General features: G+C 28.4%; 1 protein-coding gene across 21 annotated transcripts in view; it reads right to left on the bottom strand.

Annotated features, from left to right (window-relative positions):
* Positions 1–22,464, bottom strand: part of LOC130666130 (potassium voltage-gated channel subfamily H member 6) — an 84,893-nt gene that overhangs the window by 38,099 nt on the left and 24,330 nt on the right. For 13 of the 21 annotated variants that reach the window (XM_057466869.1, XM_057466886.1, XM_057466885.1 and 10 more), the window contains 5 exons: positions 15,621–15,825; positions 15,348–15,516; positions 13,375–13,446; positions 11,160–11,284; positions 10,654–10,734 (listed from right to left, as the gene is read on the bottom strand). In XM_057466869.1, coding sequence (XP_057322852.1) covers positions 10,654–10,734; positions 11,160–11,284; positions 13,375–13,446; positions 15,348–15,516; positions 15,621–15,825 — 652 coding nt within the window. Of the gene's footprint in view, positions 1–4,182; positions 4,733–10,653; positions 10,735–11,159; positions 11,285–13,374; positions 13,447–15,347; positions 15,517–15,620; positions 15,826–22,464 lie in introns of those variants that run through there. The other 8 variants (XM_057466872.1, XM_057466873.1, XM_057466875.1 and 5 more) reach the window with 8 other exon arrangements.

A 22,464-nucleotide genomic window follows, 5' to 3' on the forward strand; every position in this document is an offset into this window, starting at 1 on the left:
TTTTGGCACCAACTCGATAACTCACTTAAGCACTGGCTCGATTTTTTTTTTTTTATAAAAAAATTAAATAAAATTTATCTTTTTCCGTCGACGTCGACGGCCGCGTTCTCTACGTCCCCGTTTTTCTTTTGTGATAAATTCCCACCCACTAGACATCGGGTCTGGACATTTTATATTTTCAAAACTTCGATTTAAATAAATAAATTTTTGTTTCGGAGAAAATAAAAATTATTTTGAAATTCACTTGAACTAATTTTTGTAATTTTTGAACGTTAATTTGAGAGCCGAGTTAATCGGGGAGGATAATTGGCAAACTTTTGGTAATTAGAGTAATTGAATATTTAGTCATTTTAGTGGATAGGAACCGAGTTGTTTAGTTTTAAGATAACACTTGATGCACAATCATTCACGTGCATGGAAGCTACTGCGCCGTTTCTGGATAAAGTCCTAGATAGAAACTACAAGAGCCAACACACGACCGCCACCTGTGCTACGAGAACCCTATATTGATTCCGCGGTACCAGAATGAGAGCGAAGATTATTTTTAAGGTGCGCAAGCGTCAAAAACCTAGCATTTATATAACATATATATAAATATATAGATATATATATGTTTATTTGTAGAGGGTGGGTTTTAGTGAATAAAAGAAAAAGTGGTTTAAAAGGTTGGGATTTAGAACGACTAAATTGAAGCGAGTTCGCGTTTCGCGTTTCGCGTTTCGTATTTAAGACAGATGTAGGATATTGTGATGATTGGGAAATAAATATCAGATCGGGTGATGGGAAAGGAAATTAGTTATGACAATTTCTAATAGTTTATGGATACTTAGAAATAGAGTCGATGTATTGAATGTATTGGGTAATAAATAATGATGAGATCTACGGGTTCAAATTTGGATTTTTGAGATTTGATGGGAGGGAAGACTTTGGTTGTTGATAGGGAAAGTAGCGGGGGTGAAAATTGGGATGGGGTTTGGGCTGAGTAGAGGGCAATAAATAGGGACAAGATTTTTGCCGAATTTTTGAAAGGAATAGTTGAAATTTTTGGTATTATGGGGAAAATATTGGTCGTGTTAAAAAAGTTTTGGAACAAAAGTTGTGGGAAATATAATTTTATAAAAAAAATGTCTCTTATGATTTTTTTATACAATCAATATTTTCACCGTAATTCGAAAATTAAGATTCATAATGAATGATTCAAAATTTTGTTAGTTATGAAAATCTTAATTTCGAAATTACGGCTTTTTTATTAGTCCTAAGAAAAAATTATAAGAGACATTTTTTTTAGAAAATTAAATTTCCTACAACTTTTGTTGGAAAACTTTTTTAACACGACCAATATTTTCACCGTAATTCAAAAATTAAGATTCATAATGAACGATTCAAAATTTGATTAATTATGAAAATCTTAATTTTGAAATTACGGATTTCTAATTAATCCTAAGAAAAAATTACAAGAGACATGTTATTTAGCAAATTAAATTTCCTACAACTTTTGTTTGAAAATTTTTTTAAAGCGACCAATATTTTCACCGTAATTTAAAAATTAATATTCACAATGAACGATTCAAAATTTTGTTAATTATGAAAATCTTAATTTTGAAATTACGGCTTTCTTATTAGTCCTAAGAAAAAATTATAAGAGACATTTTTTTTCGGAAATTAAATTTCCTACAACTTTTGTTTGAAAACTTTTTCAACACGACCAATATTTTCATCGTAATTTGAAAATGAAGATTCATAATGAACGATTCAAAATTTGATTAATTATGAAAATCTTAATTTTGAAATTACGGCTTTCTAATTAATCCTAAGAAAAAATTACAAGAGACATTTTTTTTAGGAAATTAAATTTCCTACAACTTTTGTTTGAAAACTTTTTCAACACGACCAATATTTTCATCGTAATTTGAAAATTAAGATTCATAATGAACGATTCAAAATTTGATTAATTATGAAAATCTTAATTTTGAAATTACGGCTTTCTAATTAATCCTAAGAAAAAATTACAAGAGACATTTTTTTTAGGAAATTAAATTTCCTACAACTTTTGTTTCAAAACTTTTTCAACACGACCAATATTTTCATCGTAATTTGAAAATTAAGATTCATAATGAACGATTCAAAATTTGATTAATTATGAGAATCTTAATTTTGAAATTACGGCTTTCTAATTAGTCCTAAGAAAAAATTATAAGAGACATTTTTTTTAGGAAATTAAATTTCCTACAACTTTTGTTTGAAAAATTTTTACAGAAGACCAATATTTTCCTTATAATTCAAAAAAATTCACAACACTACTTATTAAGCTACTCTGATATTTAGAGAATAAAAATAATTTGCTGTTGTAAGTAAATATGTTAATGTTGATATATATTTTGATAGTAATGATAAAATATTCTATTGAATCAAGTAAATAATCGTGACTGATTTATAAGAGTTTCTCGAATTAAGTAAACATATATTTGATTCAGCAAATGTTTACTCAATTAAATGAATTGCTCGTTAAGTAAATGCACTTTCTTGAATTCATGATTTATATTTTACAAGCTATATATATATATATATATAGGGGGAGGGTGAGTGAAACGAAATAATAGATTTTTGAGCATAAGAATACTGATAGTATAACTTTCCTCTAATTAAAAAAATGTCTTTTAAGTAAAAAAAAATCTGATTAATTAAGAAAAAAAAATTCTTTAGTAATAATAATATTTGTTTTCCGCTCGGTGTAGCAAAAATATGGAGAAATCAATTATCGTTCGAATATTTTGACCTAGATCGTTAGCTGAATTATTTTATGCCACGGGTTGAGCCACTTTGGAACAGCAGGTAGGAATGGCTCGCAGGTCAGTTTCCCATTTGTGTTATCTTTTTTTCTAGTGGGTTATAAAAATGTTATTTTCATAGTAATCGATTGAATATTGAATAAATTTGAATATTTATTAGATTCCCTTGGCAATAATTCGGAAAAAAAATTCATTTAAATATTACTGTAATTTTCCAGTCATTTGCCTTCACAAATTGGATTTACATCGTCGCTATAATTTCCATTAAAGAGCAATTTTTTTTGTGGCAAAAAAATAATTTCCTTTGAGACTGGTCCTCAAGGTCAGACGACTGTCAAATTTTTTAGCTGAACACAAAAATAAAAATGGATTTCACTTTTTATAGTGAAATGGACTTTTATTAGAGACTCAACTCAAGCTGCGATCAATTTCACGTGACAGTAAAAAAATTTGATGTGATTCGAAGCCAGCGTTAAAATAAGACAATTTTTTTTTTTTAATTATCAGGGATTGTAGTGTGGAAATTATTTTTTTTTTAGATTTGAATTTAGGCGCGGGAAATTTTTAGAGCGCGAATTTTTAAATGAAATTTAAACAACAATTAATTGTTATTTTAGTCGGTCAAGTAATTATTTGTAGTTAAGAGTCAAATTGATAATAAAACATGTCAATTAACTCAAAAAAAAAATAATAAGTTGACTTTATTCATAACAAAAATTCTGGACTCGATTAATTGACGTTTTTTTGATTTTTTGAGAGTTGAAAATTTTTTTAAATAAAATGGATGTAATTTTCTTAAAGTTGGCACAATTCCGCGTAAAATGAGTACCAACAACAATATATTACGGTTAAATATTTTTTTAATTAATGATAATTAATTAGGGGGAGATTTATTTTGATTTATTAAAAAAAGAATTTTTGAGGGAAATTTGGTCATGATAATTTGAAAGTTGACACGATTACGAGTAAAATGAGTACCAACATCAATACATTTCGCTTTGATGATTAATTAATTTATTAATTAACCAGGTTAATTAGTGTAAAATCGACTAGTTTCGAACATAGTGATGTGGGTACTCAAACTAAAGGAAATTTTATAACCTCTTCGACTGTACCAACAAAATATCATAATTATAAATTTTGCCAAAATTAGCGCCTTAATTAACCAGAATTAAAATTAAAAATACTCATTTTTAATTGCGTTAATCAAGACTGTTAATTAAAATCGTATTTTTAATTACCATAATCCAGATTAATAAATTAAAAAAATGTAATTCGCGCGTTAAAGTGATACTGGAATTAATTTCCTAATTACAACCGTCAGTAAAAATTATTAATTACTTTTGCAAATTTTAATTAAGAAAAAATATATGTGTCATTATCTAGATCTCACCCTTTCTTCCCTCGGTTTACTTTGCTCGTCACACTTCTCAATGTCTTCGACAAGCTCATGAAGGAGTCTAATGTCCTGGGGGCTGGGGGAATCTGATACCCTGCCAGCCCCCGCGTTCATTGCACTATGAGGCGCCAGCTCACATCGGCTTGCACTGCCCTCGACAACTAAAACTTTATTTTTCTTAACTTCGACCCCCACTTGTTCCTGTTCTTGTTCTCGTTCCCGTTCCCGTTCTTGTTCCCGTTCTTCTTTTTCAACTTTTTCCGGCTCGCGTTCCTCGTAATCGTCGTAGTCGTCGTACTCGTTCTGGTCTTTTAGTTTCCAACCTGACGACCAGCTCGACCAACTGTTCCTTCTGTTCCCACCCTCAGTCAGCCGCCATAGTTCTTCCTCATCGCTCATTTAAGTCACATTAAATATCTTACGAAGTTTTTTCATTTATTATTTTTATTTTCATTATTCGAATTTTCATACCGACTTCACTTTACATTTTTTTTTACTTCATTTAAATATTTCACTGCCACTAGTTTTTTTTTTACCTTCAATACCTTCATACCCCAGCCGAAAAATGAGACACTAGATACAGCTCAGAGAAAAGAAATTTTAATTTACGGTGGCTGAAAGTGGGACAAGTTGGCCCAGTGGACACAAAAATTAAAATAAAAATTTTTTTTCAGTGGTTACTTTAAATATTTTATTGAACGGGGGTAGTCGATGCAAAACGAAACTGGGGTAAAATGAACCAGTGTAAAAAAAAAATTTTGACTAGACAACTGGACACGATGTACAGATTAAAATTTTTTTTTGTTGGTAATTTTAATTATTTTTTAACAATAATATTATTTTAATAATTGTAATTAAAATTTATTGTTAATTATTAATAAGTTATAACTAATTAATTAATTATTTAGATAAAAATTTGGTAATTTATTTATTTAATTATCGAAGCAGGCATTAATTGTCGTGGCCGTACTAAAATTATTAATTTTTTATTTTTACAAAAATTTTTTTTCAGTGGTCCATTTTACCCTGTTTCGTTTTATTTAAGTTTCCCCTAAATCACCAAAATAACTAAAGTACCAAACACTAAAAAAATATTTTTTTTTTCACTTAAAATTTGGGCGCGGACATGGTCAACTTGCCCCGTCCCCAGCCACCGAAAATAAAAATTTATTAACAAAAAAAAATTATTTCCGTGTCATTTTACCCAGGCTCTAACTTATACTTCTATACAACTTTAATATTTTTATATAAAAAAATAACTTTTATTTTTTTTTGTCAGAAAAAATAAATTTGAAATTTTTTTAAAAAATTTAAGTTAAAAATTTTATTTAAAAAAATATCACGTGCTCATTTAATTTTATTTTGAAAATATGGTTAAAAATTTAATAACAGTATAAACGTATATATTTATTTCTGTCTATAGATCCAACTGTTAATGTCGCGATTAAATTGCGCTACTGTATCGCGATTGATATTTTTTTACGGTGTCTACTTATATTTTTCTTATCATAAATTATGATAAATTATAAAAGTTAAATAATAAAAATAATATCGCGTGTCTACTAGTTTATATAGAACACGATTGAGTGCATAGTTCGAGCATGTTGATATTCAAGTGGATAGCAAGTGGTTTTTATATATATATTATATGTATATAAATCAATCAAGAATTCACTTATATTTTTGAACTCACAAGAGGTCAATGTGCTTAATAAATCACTTGAAATAAAAAATAAAAAATGCAATTATGTCACTTATCGAAATTAGGTAATTTTAGTTTTTGTAAAATTTTTTTTTCAAATCAATAATGGCAGAAAAAAATTACAATTATGTCATTTATCGAAATTTGGTAATTTTGGAATTTATGAAACCTTTTTTTAAATCAAGAATTTAAAAAAAAAATTGCAAATGTCATTTATCGAAATTTGGTAATTTTTGTTTTTGTCCAAATTTTGTACAAATCTATAATAATAATAATTGCAATTATGTCACTTATCGAAATTAGGTCATTTTGAATTTTATGTTAATTTTTTTTTCAGGTTAATAATAATAGTAAAAAAAAATTTCAATTATCATTTGTCGAAATTTGGTAATTTTGGACGAGAAAAAATTTTACGTCAATAATAACAAAAAAAAAAAATTGCATTGGTCATTTATCGAAATTAGGTAGTTTTGGATTTTATAAAGATTTTACGTCAATATTAACAAAAAAAAAAGTACAATTGTGTCATTTATCGAAATTTGGTAATTTTGAAATTTATAAAACTTTTTTTTTTAATCAAGAATTAAAAAAAAATTGCAACTGTCATTTATCGAAATTTTGTAATTTTTGTTTTTGTCAAAATTTTGTACAAATCTATCATAATTGTCATAATAATAATAATTGCAATTATATCACTTATCGAAATTAGGTAATTTTGGATTTTATAAAAATTTTACATCAATAATAATAGAAAAAAAAATTCTATTGGTCATCTATCGAAATTAGGTAATTTTCGAATTTCTAAAACTTTTTTTTTCAAGTCAAGAATTTAAAAAAAAAATTGCAACTGTCATTGATCGAAATTTTGTAATTTTTGTTTTGTCAAAATTTTGTACAAATCTATAATAATAATAACTAAAATTATGTCACTTATCGAAATTAGGTAGTTTTGAATTCTATAAAAATTTTACGTCAACAATAATAAAAAAAAAAATTGCAGTTGTCATTTATCGAAATTTGGTAATTTTGGATTTTCTAAAAATTTTACGTTAACAATAATAAAAAAAAAAAATTGCAGTTGTCATTTATCGAAATTAGGTAATTCTAGTTATTGTCAAAATTTGTTTTTTTAAATCAATAACAATAATGATATAAAAAAATTTATCATATGCAAATTAGTTGTATTATTTGTTGAATTTAGTATATAGAGCTAGGTCTCTTTACATAAATATTATGTGGAATGACCACAAGGACGCGAGTCATTGATCTGCTGCGACTTTGCCGGTCGCTAATGGCAACAATATTTACGACAAAATTTATTTCGGTGTCTACTTTTAAATGTCTTACATTTCATACTATTTTTTTAATAAGTATAAATTAAAAAAGTTTTTTCGCGATTTATATAACAAGGCGACAAACTCTGCAGCTTTCGAAATCGATTAGTTGGCAGGGGGCCGAGAACCTTGAGATTTATCTGCAGTTTTTTAAAAAAAGGTCAGTGAGAAAAGTAACGCGGATGTTTTTTTATTAAATCTGTTGTGTATATAAGAGTAATAATAATTTTTATTGGCGAATTTATTGAAAAACTTTGGGTTGTATTTATACTATTGGAAATATATATGACGAGTTTGATATATTGTTATAAATTAATATATTGTTATTTTTTTATCAAAAATTGTGAGTAAAATTTTAGTTCCGCTTAGAATTTGAATAACTTGTTAATTATTGAGTTTATGGAAAAATTGATAGAATACTTTTTTGTAGGAAATTGAATTCTCTATAAATTTGGTCTGATATATTTTTATCGTATCTCGGATGAATAACTCATAATATCGATTTAAAGCATCAAGTTTATAAATAAATTAAACCCGAGAATCTATAAATATTCTCAGGTCTTTAAACTGATATTCTGAGCGAACTATTCAAAATATCAAAAATATACTCTCATACTTTTTTATAGGAAATTTAATCCTCTACAAAAAAGATCTAGACAACTTTGTCCCTAAACTCAACCATTCAGTCCCAATTTCGATTTTTAATTAAAACCCTCGAAATTTGTCATTTTTTCAAAATTTTAGTCAAAATTTGAGTAAAAAAATTGGAAAATTTTTGCCACAATAGTCCATAAATTTTTGTAGTGATAGAAAAAAATCCAAAATTCAAATTTTCACTTCCCAGTGTCCAAAAAAATATAAAACCCATTTTTCAAACTTTCTTCCCTTAAATTTAAAATTTCAGCCGAAATATCAAAAATATGACAAATTTACTCCGATACAATTTTGTAGACAATTAAATTTCCTACAAAAAAGTACTCATTAACTTTTTTCCTAAACTCAATATTTAATCCACAATTTAAATTCAAAGTAAAAAAATATGTCACCTAATAGTCAACTTCAATTAATAATAAAAATAATCATAATTTTTCTTTGATGTCAACATCAAAGAAATTTATAACGAGCTCTGACTAAGCTGTAAGTACTAAATCAATCGACTTATCAAAAAAAAATTCAATTAAAAAATTTTTAATTGGAATAATCCGATTACTTCTCAAAAGAAAAGAAAAAAAGTTCTCCCAAAAAAAGTCCAATATTTAAAAAAAATTTCAAAAAATACAAAAAAGAAAATTTTAAATTAAAAAAAAAATGACTAATTTTATTACGGTAATTATTGTCACTTGTGGGGTAACGATCGCGATATATAAGCCGCGTAATATATATATAATATATGAACGAAGAAAAAGATAAACAAGAAGCAATAAAAAGTAAGAAGTATAAAGTAAAGATATGATAGTTTATTAAAGTAAATATAAGTAAAGTGACAGGAGTGGGTTACGTGAGCCACCGCGCGAATCGGCGGTCACTGCAGCACTGACTGGTACGCAGTCTAGCGGAGCCGCCATGAAACCAACCCCCAAACTACCCCCAGTCCTTTACTATGTTCGTTTCATACCTATGCAGTGCACTGCCTTTATGAGCTTGTGGACGATATATATTCTCGGAAAAAAAAAAATATATATATATATATATATATATATATAGATCGATTTGTCACGCGAGAAAGGGGTAAAGGTCTACGATTTACTTTTATTATTATTTTTTTTTTTTTTTTATTTACTTTAATGGAGATCTTCCAGAAGATTTAACCACAAAATGCTCCATTAAATATCAAACTATCTATCGAGAAAATAAATAGTATTTTTATGAGAACATGAGCACGGAAGAGACTAAAATTGATTTTTTTAAATTTATTTTATGATGTAGATTTTGAATTTTTGAATGGGGGTAAAGAAAAAGAGAAATTAGGGGGTGAGAAGAATTTGGTGCGAAATGGGGGGGGGGGGGGAATTTTGAGTCTTATAGTTTTTGGGAGATAAATAAGAGGAAAAAGATTATGAGTTTTGGAGCGGGCGCTTATAAGAATTTTATCGGCTATAAAAATGAATTTTTATATTTTTCTGATACCTGAGGATTTATGAGATACGGAGTAGCGGATAAACGAAAATCGGCGGGAATAAAAAATTTTTTACGCGATTTGAATTTTAAAAATTCATAACTCGGAGAAGAATAAAGATCTTAGTACGGATTTTGCGGGGATTACTTGAGAATTTCATCAGCTAGAAAAATGGATTCTCTTAATTTTTCCATATTTTCAACCATTTTCTAGATGTCGGCAATAAATTCCGTAAAAAGAAGAAATCAGAAATTGAAATTATCGATCTACATAAATTTCAAAAATTCATAACTCAAAAACAGTTCAAAATAAAATTACCGGTCTTATTTCACTCTCTTCCAAATTTTATCAGCTACAAATTTTCCCTCTTTCATTTTTTTCATATTTCCAACCCTTTCCCAGATATCCGCAATAAATTCATCAAAAATCCGAAACCAAAAATAAAAACCACAATCTCCATAAAATTTCAAAAATTCATAACTCAAAAACAGTTCAAAATAAAAATACCACTCTTGCTTCATTCTTCTCCAAATTTCATCAGCTAAAAATTTCCCATCTTTCATTTTCTTCATATTTCCAACCATTTTTCAGATATCCGCAAAAAATTCATCGAAAATCCGAAATCAAAAATAAAAATCTCAATCTCCATAAAATTTCAAAAATTCATAACTCGTAAACGGTTCAAAATAAAATTACCAGCCTCTCTTCACTCTTTCCCAAATTTCATCAGCTACAAATTTCCCCTCTTTAAAGTTTTTCATATTTCCTACCATTTCCCAGATATCCGCAAAAAATTCATCAAAAATCCGAAATCAAAAATAAAAATAAAAATCTCCATAAAATTTCAAAAATTCATAACTCAAAAACGGTTCAAAATAAAAATACCGCTTTTGCTTCATTCTTCTCCAAATTTTATCAGCTACAAATTTTCCCTCTTTCATTTTTTTCATATTTTCAACCCTCTCCCAGATATCCGCAAATAATTCATCGAAAATCCGAAATCAAAAATAAAAATCACTACCTGTATAAAATTTCAAAAATTCATAACTCAAAAACCGTTCAAATTAAAAATACCGCTCTCGCTTCATTCTTTTCCAAATTTCATCAGCTACAAATTTCCCCTCTTTCATTTTTTTCATATTTCCAACCATTTCCCAGATATCGGCAGATTTACAAAAAATCATCAGTAATTTTTTGAAACATTCAATGAAAAAATGACCCAATAATTTTTTTTCCCATCTTCAGACATTTCCCAGATAATAATCATAGCAAATGTATAAAAAATATATATATATAAGTAAATAAGGACTTACTTGAGCAACTTTTTCTCCCATATTAGGCGTGTGCATAACTCCTTGAAAGTACTTGGCGGATCCGTTGTCCTGAAGAGAGAACTGTGTCACAAGAGAAACACAATAAGGGATGATTGCACAAAATGAGCACACAAAAGACTAAAGATAAAAGGGAAAAGAGCAATAAACGACCCATTCATTTCCGTAATTATATATCTACTGTAATCTTTTGTCATCTCAACCGAAAATTAATTACGCTCTCATTTGACACTTCTATCGCTAATTAATATTTTTTATAATTAACCCGCACATGAAAAAATTAATCAATTAATCAATGAGAGTCTCAAACAATGAAATGGACACAAGTGTCCGGGGTCTTGTCTAAATTTAATTTTCGCCGTTGCAAGAATATATTTTGTGATAAAAAAAGAATGAGCTCCTCTATTCTGTTTATATATAAATATATGTATAGATATATGTATATTTATGTTGCACATTAGACATTAGACATTAGTTGACTTACTTACTTTGTGTTTAACGGAGTCTGAACCCATTTGACTGAGAGACGGCGATTTTCTCTCTTTCGAAGCCCGCCATCTTTGGAGGTCACTTTCGGATGCGACCCCGGGAAATATTTTTGAATGTTTCGTTGCTAGAATTTAATTTTTAGAAATTTTATTATTATTTATATTTGAGGGAGGGGGGAGACACCTTTTTGGAAAAAAAAATTTTTTGTTTGTCTAAATTCGAGAAAAAGGGGCGAGTTGGTCAGTTTTGAAATTTTACCGGAAATGCAGACAAATTTACAAAAAAAAAAAAATTTTGTAATAAAAATTTGACTAAATTTTGGAAGAAGGGGTAAGTTGGTCAGTTTCGAAATTTTGATCAAAAATCTAGTCAAATTTTTATGAAAAAAAAACTTTTGTTGCAAAAGTTTACCGGCAGACTCTAGAAAAAATATGGGGTGAGTTGGTCACTTTAAATATTGAGACCATTTTCAAAATTTTGACCAGGAAAAATTTTTTTCGTGTTTTTTGTCTCAGTTATTTTGTGACAAAAAGGCAAAATAGTTAAGGGGTAAAATGAAAAATAAAAATTTTTGATTCACAGAATTTTAAATTTTACCCGCGAAAATTTTTTTTTGAATTTTAAAATACCCGCGACCCTCATGACCAACTTAGCCCATACTTTTTTTTGGGAGTATATATGAACATTTATGAAAAAAAAAAATGTCTTGTTTTAAAAAATGGTGTCTCATTTTCCCCTACCCCCTAAAATATATGTTATATATATATATTTACATATACTGTACAGAAAATGAACACAAAACAAACATAAGGAAAACAGGCTCAAGTCTACACTACGGCGAGTCTTGAATTTTTTTTTGTCCAGAATAATCAAGAGTCGCATTATATTTATTTATTTATATATTTATATATATAGTTATATTTATATTTTATATGTAGAAGCATATAATTATTTATAGTATTAGTGGTGGCCAGTGTTAATGTCGAGTTTCGCTGTCTATAAGCTGCATCCAGTGAAAATTTCATTTTCGAAGAGAAATTTTTTCGTTTAATTTGATTTTTTTTTTTTTTTTGAAATTATGATTAATGGCGGATGTAATGATTAATGTACAATGACTTAGGGTTAAATTTTGATAGATGGCGCAAAAAAAATTTTGACAGGAAGCCGACGAATTTTCATAATTTTTAGAAACTGCGTAATTAAGCATTTTGTGTAAATGCAATATATATATTCATATATGTATATATGTATATATGTGTATGTATGTATGAGTGTAAGATATTACACAGCATTTTTTTTTTCCAAAATTTTTGAAACTTTTGAATCGGGTCCAACTCACTGCTGATTTTTGAATTTTTTTTCCCGCCAATAATTTAAACCGTCGGTAAAAAATAAAAAATCCGTACGAATAAAAACGTAACTTAAGAAATAAAAAATTTCCCAAAATTTGAAAATAAAAATTTCCCATAAAAAAAAAATCACGACAATTTTCGATAGTAAAAATTTTTCTCAAAATTTAGCATCAAATTTTTATTTCAACCGAATAATTTTTTACAAAAATATTTTGCCTCCAAATTAGAGCGCGAAATTTCAAATTTTTTCAATTAAAAAAAAAAAAAAAAAATGCTGCCACTCAAATAATTGGCCCGAATGCCCTAAATATTTATAAATAAATGTTTGAAAAAAAAAAAAAATTATATGTAGGTCAATTAAATTGGTCTATTTATTATCTACTTATCTAGTGAGATTATTAGATTGAATGTTTTACGACTAAAAGATACCGAATGTTTGTTATCAAATAAAAATTAACGGCTTTTTTATCTCCGTTTAAAATCGGCATAAATTTCAACCCAGCAAAAAAATAAAAAATTACATTTTTCAAAAAAATAATTTCTGCCAAACAAAAAAAAAATCAACACTTTTTTTTATCAAAAAAACTAAAACCCTCCGACGGTAAAGAAGCTCCTGATGTCGGTAAATAAAAAAAAATTTATCTGTGCAAGCGACGGTAATTTACCGACATGAGTAAAAAAAATAAGCGCGCTGTCAAAATTTTTCAGGACTCCCCTGGTTTAGTAATTTTGTTAAAAAAAAAAAAAAAATGCAAAACAAATTTTAGTTGCGTATTTTTTCAAAAAATTAATCCTCCTAATTTAGTATTTATTAATTTATTGTTCGGTTTATTGTTTTTTTTTTGTGGATTATATTTTTTACCTTCCATGAGATTATCGACCGTTGCTGGCCACCGCTCGAACCCGGTTGCGCATTCACTTCCTCGATTCGGTACTAGAATATTTTATCTCAGTTTTCACATTTAATTTATATCGTTATCCTGCTTTTATTTATTTCATTTCAATGAATTCTTTGTTAAAAAAATTCTCTACTAACAATCGATCCGAGGTCACCACAAAACACTGCCATCTTTTATTATTAATTTAAACAGTAGACCGTGTCCGTAATTGCGTACTAATTTCTACACTGATTTTATAATTCAACACACAAAAGTCAATGGACTCACATGTAAGGGAAACACAAATTTTAATTACCGCTTATTTATTTCAATTTTTTTTTCTACCAAAAATTTCGCCCACCTGCGATTTTTGACACTCGATAAAAAAAAAACTATCGCTTACATTCAACTTATTTATGTTTTGTTGCCTTCATCTCGATGGAGTTAAGGAAAAAATCATAAATTTTTGATAAAATTTTTTTATGAAATTTTTAGGAAATTAGAAAACTGCTCACTTGCCGTTTTCATTTATTATTTACAAAAAAAGTATACGTTAGAATGAAAAAATGATATTTTTTTTGACTTAATCTCGAGTGAACATAAAAATGTTATCGAGCCCGAAAAGAAGTTGATTAAATTTGAATTTTAAAAGAGGAATTGAAATTTTTTCATTCGAGTCAAGGTTAGGACGGGCGGGAAAATTTGAATAGAGTGGGCTGTAGGTTTGGTGAAATTAATAAGCGGTAATGTTTACGACAGACAAGACAAACAAGGAAATGTGAGACTGAGGTAGACAAAAAAAAAACATTAAATAAAATGGGTGACATCGAATACGACACCGAGACATTGATAGACAGGATCGTGACGACTACATAAACAAGGATCATCACAAGCCACGTCATTGTCAGTTACTCAAGGAAAATGTCATTGTATACAAGGTGACTATTATTTTAATTATTTCTTAAGTTTACTTATGTCACTTGATATTTTAATTAATTCAAAAAAACGCGCGAATTTTAAAAAATGGAAAATGAAAGTAATGTATCGTTGTCGGTACTCATCTTACTGGGAATTTTATCAGCTGTGAAAATATCGTATTCATTTTTGAAAAAAAAAATAATTAAACGGTGAATGTTTTCAAAATTTATAATAGCGATTTTTCGTTAGCGCAGCCAGCGAGAATGTAAAATTTCCTCTAGTTTGAATACCCACATGACTATGTTTGAAAATACTTTACTCCATACTAATTAATCTGATTAATTAATTGACTAAATAATCATTGACTCGTAATATCTCGATGTCGGTACTCATTTTACTGGAAATTTCATCAGCTATGAGAATATCGTATTTGGAATTAAAAAAAAATTCAATCGAAACAAATTAAACAGCGAATTTTCAAAAAATTTATGATATTAATTTTTTGTTCGCACAGGCAGTGAGAATACAAAATTTTCTTTAGTTTGAATACCCACATCACTATGTTTGAACATACTACACTTTATACTAATTAATTTGGTTAATTAATTAATTAATTAATCATTAACGCAAAATGTATCGATGTTGGTATTCATTTTACTCGTAGTCGCGTCAACTTTCAGAATATCATGACCAAAGAACCCTTAAAAACTTTTTTTTCTTAAAATCTTTAGAAATCATCTACTAATTAATCACCTAACAAATGAAAAAATACTGAATTGTAATATATCGTTGTGGGTACTTAGTTAACGCGGAATTGTATCAACTTTACGAATATAAGATCCATTTTTTCCAAAAAAAAATTTTTACACCAAAAGCTCAAAAAATTAAGTTCTGATATTAATTGAAATATTTGTGACTGACAGATAAATTTAAAAAATAAGACAAATAATCGTCACCCTATATGTTACAATTATATATATTTATATAAATATATATAAGTATAAGTATGTCCGAGGAGGAAAACACGTGGGGGACTTACGAACACTGCAAGTGAGACTCCTACATGGTATTCTGGACATGTCATTCTTGACCATCCTCCTCGAAATGGCATCCAGACTGGCAGCATGAGATACACTTCTTGACGGTCCATCATTACCATTTCCTGGTGAGCAATTCGTGCCATCCCAGATTCCCGATTTAGGTGAAATCTGTTAATATAAATTCCGTTAATTATTCCCGAAATTATTTATTCACGTGCATGCATAAACATAAGTGCTCAATATTTAAATATAACTATAAAGCATTTACTGACGTCGCTTACTCCTTCGGGGCTGGCTATCGGCGCAGTGGCCACTGTGGTAGTCGTCGTCGGTCGAGTTGCCGCTCCAAGGCCCGCAGAGATCCCATGCCCGCTGGTGCTGGCTGGCAATGGCAGCGGCACTGGCGGTGGGGTCCCCATTCTCCCGGATCCTGGGCCCCAGGACTCTACCATCGTTGGTGACCCACATGTCAGTGGACTGAAATAAATTCATTCTGTTATCAATCATGTATTAAAATATCATTTTATTGTCAATAAGTCAGTACACGGAAAGAAAATTATGGCAGCGGTTCCCATAATTTTGTGAAATTTTTTCCTATACCATCATAGGAATTACGACCATAAATTATGGGAGCGGTTCCTATAATTATAGGAATGTTTCCCATAATTATAGGAATAGTTCCTATAATTATGGGAATGATACCCATAACACTATAGGAATGATTCCTATAATTATAGGAATGGTTCCTATAATTTATAGGAATACTTTCTATAATATTATAGGAACCATTCCCATAATATTATGGGAATGGTTCCCATATTATCATGAAAAAATTAATTTAAAGAAGTGTAGTAATCACTTCTACAATACACAGAAATATTATTAAACATAAAAACAAAAATTCAAACATTGAAAAAAAAATCGTATTTGGCAAAAAAACATTAAAATTTTTAACAAGAATTTTTTGTCAGCACAAAACATTCAAGAAAATTCAAATTTTGGGAAATTTCTACACTATTGTGCAAAAAAAAAATTTTATGATATTATAGGGATGGTTCCCATAACATTATGGGAATAGTTCCCATAATATTATAGGAATAGTTCCTATACCAATATGGGAACCATTCCCATAATAGTATGGGAATGATTCCCATACCATTATGGGAATGGTTCCCATAATGGTATGGGAACCATTCCCATTTCATTATGGGAACTATTCTCATACTATTATGGGGATGGTTCCCATAATATATGGGAACCATTTCTATAGTAGTATAGGTACTATTCCCATACCATTATGGGAACCATTCCCATAATGCATAGGAAAACTTCTCATAATTTTCTTTCCGTGTACTGTCAATAAGTCAGTACACTGCGAAAAATTTTACTCGCCCCAAGAAAATTTTTACTTGCCCTGAGAAATTTTTTGTATTATGAATTGAAAAGGAAAATTTTCTTGGGGCGATAAAAAATTTTCTTGCGCCAATAAATTTTTTCTAGTCCTGAGGAAATTTTTGTTTTCATTTCACAATGAAAAATTTTTCTTGCGCCAAGAAATCATTTTTTTCTGTGTAGTAAAAACTCGCGGGGTAAATTACTAATTCGTAGTGAGGTTTGGTCTTTTATATTTAGACATTTGTATTGAGTACGGAAATAATTACGAGCTCCCTTTTCAAATATTCGCGCGAAATAATTTTTAAAAATTGTAACCAGCTGATAATTAAAACTTTCACGCTTATGAAGTTAAAGAAATAGATTTTCCATTTTCCATCATTAATATAGTTTTCACTGAGCCACAAACTGTCACATGACTCACATCAACCAAACCGCGAAATAACATTTTATATTCTACCGAAATATAAAATATTCCCATAAAAACTACGTCACCATAACAATTAAATAATTAAATGTTTTTACTATGGATTATATGAAATTATAATTTAGTGAGTTACTAAAACATTTTATAAATTAAAAACATAATATATTATGTGTTAATTATCAATACCTGAGTAAATTATTTATTAAAACAATAATATTTCTCATAAAAAAGTTATTTCTATTAAACATAAATTTATTTAAGTGTCAAAACTCCGAGCGGAGTATGCGGATTCAAATAAAACCCCGTCGCCCGCTCAAAAAAATCCCCATTCCATGCATAATTTTTCTACTTCCGAATCTCCCATCAGTAAATTCCGATTTCCATAAAATCCAAACCCACCCGATTTTTAGTGCCAGAGTAACAAAAAACAGAACATTGATAGAAAATGATCGATAAACAGACGCCATGAGGTCGGAGGTCAGCCGGTCTCGGGATCGCCAAGTGTGTCAGTGTTAGGTCACAGTCCATATCAATCGATACACAAACATGACGTACAACATTACCCGCATATCTATATCGTTGTCGAAAGTTTGTCCACTTCTTTGTTTAAACAAACACTTATTTCTTTGTTCCCGTCTTATAAATTCACCCAACCTTCATTTCCTCGCAGTTAATGATATTTTTTAATCCATAAATAATTAAATATGTAACTTTGTACGGTATCAATTATTTGTCCAGATGTTGTGTAAGGACTTGAAGTTATAATCCATCGGAATTCCCAACCGACAAATTGATTTGTTGGCGTGTTTGAGGTAAATACGAGTGTCGGGGACTGGGCTGGGGGTTGAATGCTGGGATATCTTGAAAACTGGAGACCTTGAAAACTCATGAGCGAAAGAGAGTCATGTTTTCGGATTTAGTTTGTCATCTGGGTTGTAGTTTTAGCTGTCCGACACACGTCCGGTTTTACTTCAGGGTCTCCATTATTTTACGTGGGATCGCGTGATCCTTTATTTGCTTTTACTTAGACACCGATCGGTGTCATTGCGGTAAACTCGGGCGAGCTAGAGCTGGAACTAGAGCTAGAGCTAGAGCTAGTTTTGCAATATTGTCCTGTGTAGTGTAGGGCTTAGTCTGGCGATTTTATGGCTGTTTTGTAGTTGATGTCATTGTCAGCGAAGGTCTGACATGACGCTAACTGCCTTTACTTGCGTGTCTGACTCATGTTCTTTAAGACCACTTTCGATTATTATTTCTTGTAATGTTTTAGTTTATGATCTTCGGAGACTGGGACTGGGGTACGATGTATGTTTCAGGAAGTAATTTATTTTTGGAGCTTCTGATCTAATGGAATTTATATTTGTTTGGTTTTTTAAAAATTTTGTAATTTTTATTTTTAAATTCCCGCGATTTTTCGGAAAACTTTTTTTTTGTAATTAGGGTACGCGTTTTTATTTACGATCCTGAAGTTAGCAGACAATTACAAATTTTTGGATTTTTGTTCAACAAATCAATGACAGCAAAAAAAAAAAACTAAAAAAATGCACATGTAGAAAATTAAAAAATCTATATGTGCAATTTTTTTAAATATTTTTTTTTTTATAATTTGTGGTGCAAAAAAAATCCAAAAATTGTCAGACTTCAGCTGACTTCAGTGTCATTTTTATTTTACTTTTATTTAGGTCAGTATTTTTTTTTTATTTTTTTGGGTCAAAATAAAAAATTTTTTTAATTTCCATGGGACCCATTTTACCCTAGTACTTTATATTGAGGATAAAATTATAATAATTGTCAAAAAATTACGATACTGAAGTTAGCAGACAATTAAAAATTTTGAAATTTTTTTTTTGACGATTTAACATAAAAAGAAAAAAAACTAAAAAAATACACATATAGAAAATTAAAAAAACTACATGTGCAATTTTTCAAAATATTTTTTTTTTAAATTTATCGGTTTTAAAAAAATTCAAAAATTATTAGACGTCGGCTAACTTATGATACTGAAATTAGCCGACGTCTAATAATTTTTGAATTTTTTTAAAACCGATAAATTTAAAAAAAAAATATTTTAAAAAATTGCACATGTAGTTTTTTTAATTTTCTACATGTGTATTTTTTTAGTTTTTTTTTTTGCAATTTAATTGCTAAAAAAAAAATTTGAAAATTGTTAATTGTCTGCTAACTGCAGGATCATGAGTTAGCCAACGTCTAATAATCTTTGGATTTTTTTAAAACCGATAAATTTAAAAAAAAAAATATTAAAAAAAATTGCACATGTAGTTTTTTTAATTTTCTACATGTGTATTTTTTTAGTTTTTTTTTTTTTTGCAATTTATCGGTTTTAAAAAAATTCAAAAATTATTAGACGTCTGCTAATTTCAGTATCATGAGTTAGCCGACGTCTAATAATCTTTGGATTTTTTTAAACACGATAAATTAAAAAAAAAAAAAATATTTTAAAAAATTGTACATGTAGTTTTTTAAATTTTCTACATGTGCATTTTTTTAGTTTTTTTTTTTTTTCTTATAATTTAATTGCTGGAAAAAAAATTCTAAAATTGTTAATTGTCTGATAACTTCAAAAAATTATGCAAAATTTTTAGAGCCGAGATCTTTATTATGATTATTATTATTATTATTATTATTATTATTATTATTATTATTATTATTATTATTATTATTATTATTATTATTATTATTATTATTATTATTATTATTATTATTATTATTATTATTGTTATTAGTATTATTAGTATTAGTGGCCTGTTTTTTGAGTAAAATAATTTTAGTGACAAGGATCATAGAGTTGGTTTAATTTCCCTAGAGCTTAGAACTAGAGCTAGAGATAAAGAGAGTTAACATGTCACTGATGAAAAGTGAGTAATTTTTTTTTGTTTTATTTATCGAACTTTTTTAGGGTAAAAATGCAGCATAATTGTCAGCAATTGGTACTAAATTATTTAACGATCTGTACTAATAAAATATATTCTGGGAGAAGTTATTGAATTATTATAGACCCCTGCTTAGTTACCTCCCGGAGTTAATTTCAATAGCTCCGTTAGTAAATTAAAATTTATTAAATTATTTCATTAGAAGCTAGTGGGAGACAAACGATATTGATATTTATTTATTTATAAACTATAGATATTCAATTAAAGGGGTCGCGGTAAAAAAATTGGGTGGGAAATTTTATTCCTGTAGATTAAGTCAAAAGTTATTTGCGTCTGGGGTAAAATGAGACAGGAAATTACTCAGTAACTGTATTGAGAAATACAAAAAAATAGGGGAAATTGGTCACCCCGGACCGTGCGATCGAATAAAAATTTTCCGGAAAATTATTTTTTATAATCCTGACCCAATTTATTTTTCTTTAGTTTTCAATAAAATTCAATGAAACTCTACCCGGTACATGTTGGAGAATTTCCACTCCAGTAGAAAATTCACTAGATTTAATATTTTCTCAATGGAAATTTCTAGAAAATTTTTTTTCATTCGCTTTTGTGTAGCGTTTTTCCAAAAGACGTCTGTTACCCCGAAGCCGAGGACGCCTTAATTTTTATCAGGATCGCCGCCTTAGAAATTCTATAGAAAATCCTGAGTTCAAAAATGGCGGGAAATTTTGAAATTTTCCCTCAGGGTCAACCGTTTTTCAAATTTTTTATGTAGAAAATTACAGGACTAAAAAAATTTTTGCAACTCATAATAGAACTCAAAATTTTCAAATTGTGGGTCAGGAAAAATGGACCGGGTGGGCAAAATGGACCACCCTAAAAAATTGGTAACTTTTTTTTTTTTCAATGGTTTTTAATTTACATTTATAATCATGACTAAAATTTTGAGTCTCAAAATTTTTTCAAAAATTTTGCAGTGGACTCAAAGTATTGACAAAAAATCTATGACGTGTCTTCAGTATATTTAAATTTTATAAAAGTTTTTTATCTTCAATAATTTTTTCAGTGGCAAAGAAATTTTTTTTTCCATGGCAACTGGAAATTTGGTATGATTCTGAAGTTATCAGACAATTAACAATTTTCGAATTTTTTTTCCAACAATTAAATTAGAAAAAAAAAAAAAACTAAAAAAATGCACGTGTAGAAAATTTAAAAAACTTCAGGTGCAATTTTTTCAAATATTTTTTTTTTTATAATTTGTCATTTTTTTAAAAATCCAAAAATTATTAGACGTCCACTAATTTCAGTATCATATTCATAGGGATCGGGTACTGGGTCTCTGACCTTATAAATAAAAAAAAAAAAAAACTAAAAAAATGCACAGATAGAAAATTTAAAAAACTTCAGGTGCAATTTTTTCAAATATTTTTTTTTTCATAATTTGTCGTTTTTATAAAAATCCAAAAATTATTAGACGTCCACTAATTTCAGTATCATATACATCGGGATCGGATACTGGGTCTCTGACCTTATAAATGAAAAAAAAAAAAAAATGCACGTGTAGAAAATTTGAAAAACTTCAGGTGCAATTTTTTCAAAAAATTTTTTTTTTATAATTTATTGTTTAAAAAAAATCCAAAAATTATTAGCCATCAGCTGACTTCAATATCATAATTTGGATTCATAACTTCATATGTAGGTCAAAAAAAAAAAAATTCTCCGTGTTCCCATAGAAAAATCCATGATTTCCTAAGCCCGCCCTCCTTATAAATTAAAGTAATAAAAATAATCCGACAATTTTTCCAACTCCAACATTATAATAATTCTCATAAATTTAACTACGGCAATAAATAATAGTAGGAATCTATTGATCGGTAATATTTGACTACATAAAATATTAATAGGATTCCGAAACAAGTTTCCTCCCCGTAACCAATCACGTTTATTACATTATAAATCAGCATGTACACTTCAGTTACACTTTCCTGTTCTTGAATTTAAACTCTCAAAGCTTCAATATTTTCTTGCGTTCATTTTTTCATTTTTCTACACCCGCGTAAAACGGGTCGCGAGAAAGAGATCTCGATTTCCACGTCTCTCCTTTCTACACGCGATCGATCCGGTACTACAACTAATATAAAAACTACAGCGACATTTCTCACGTGAATAGAAAACTAAAAAGTCGTATAAATTACTCTTAGCCACGCATTTCTTATTATATTTTTCACAGACACCATTTTTTTCTCGAGCTTTTTTAAATTATTTAATTAACATTTATTTATTTCCTTCATTACTTCGACCTATTTCTCGGAATGGTCATTTAATTTAAATATTTTTCTGTGATACTAAATGTTTTAAAGTAATTTACTTTGAAAGATTTTTATTTATACCAGAGTAATTGTAATG

Source organism: Microplitis mediator, chromosome 3, assembly GCF_029852145.1.
Source record: "Microplitis mediator isolate UGA2020A chromosome 3, iyMicMedi2.1, whole genome shotgun sequence".
NCBI classification, from domain to species: domain Eukaryota; kingdom Metazoa; phylum Arthropoda; class Insecta; order Hymenoptera; family Braconidae; genus Microplitis; species Microplitis mediator.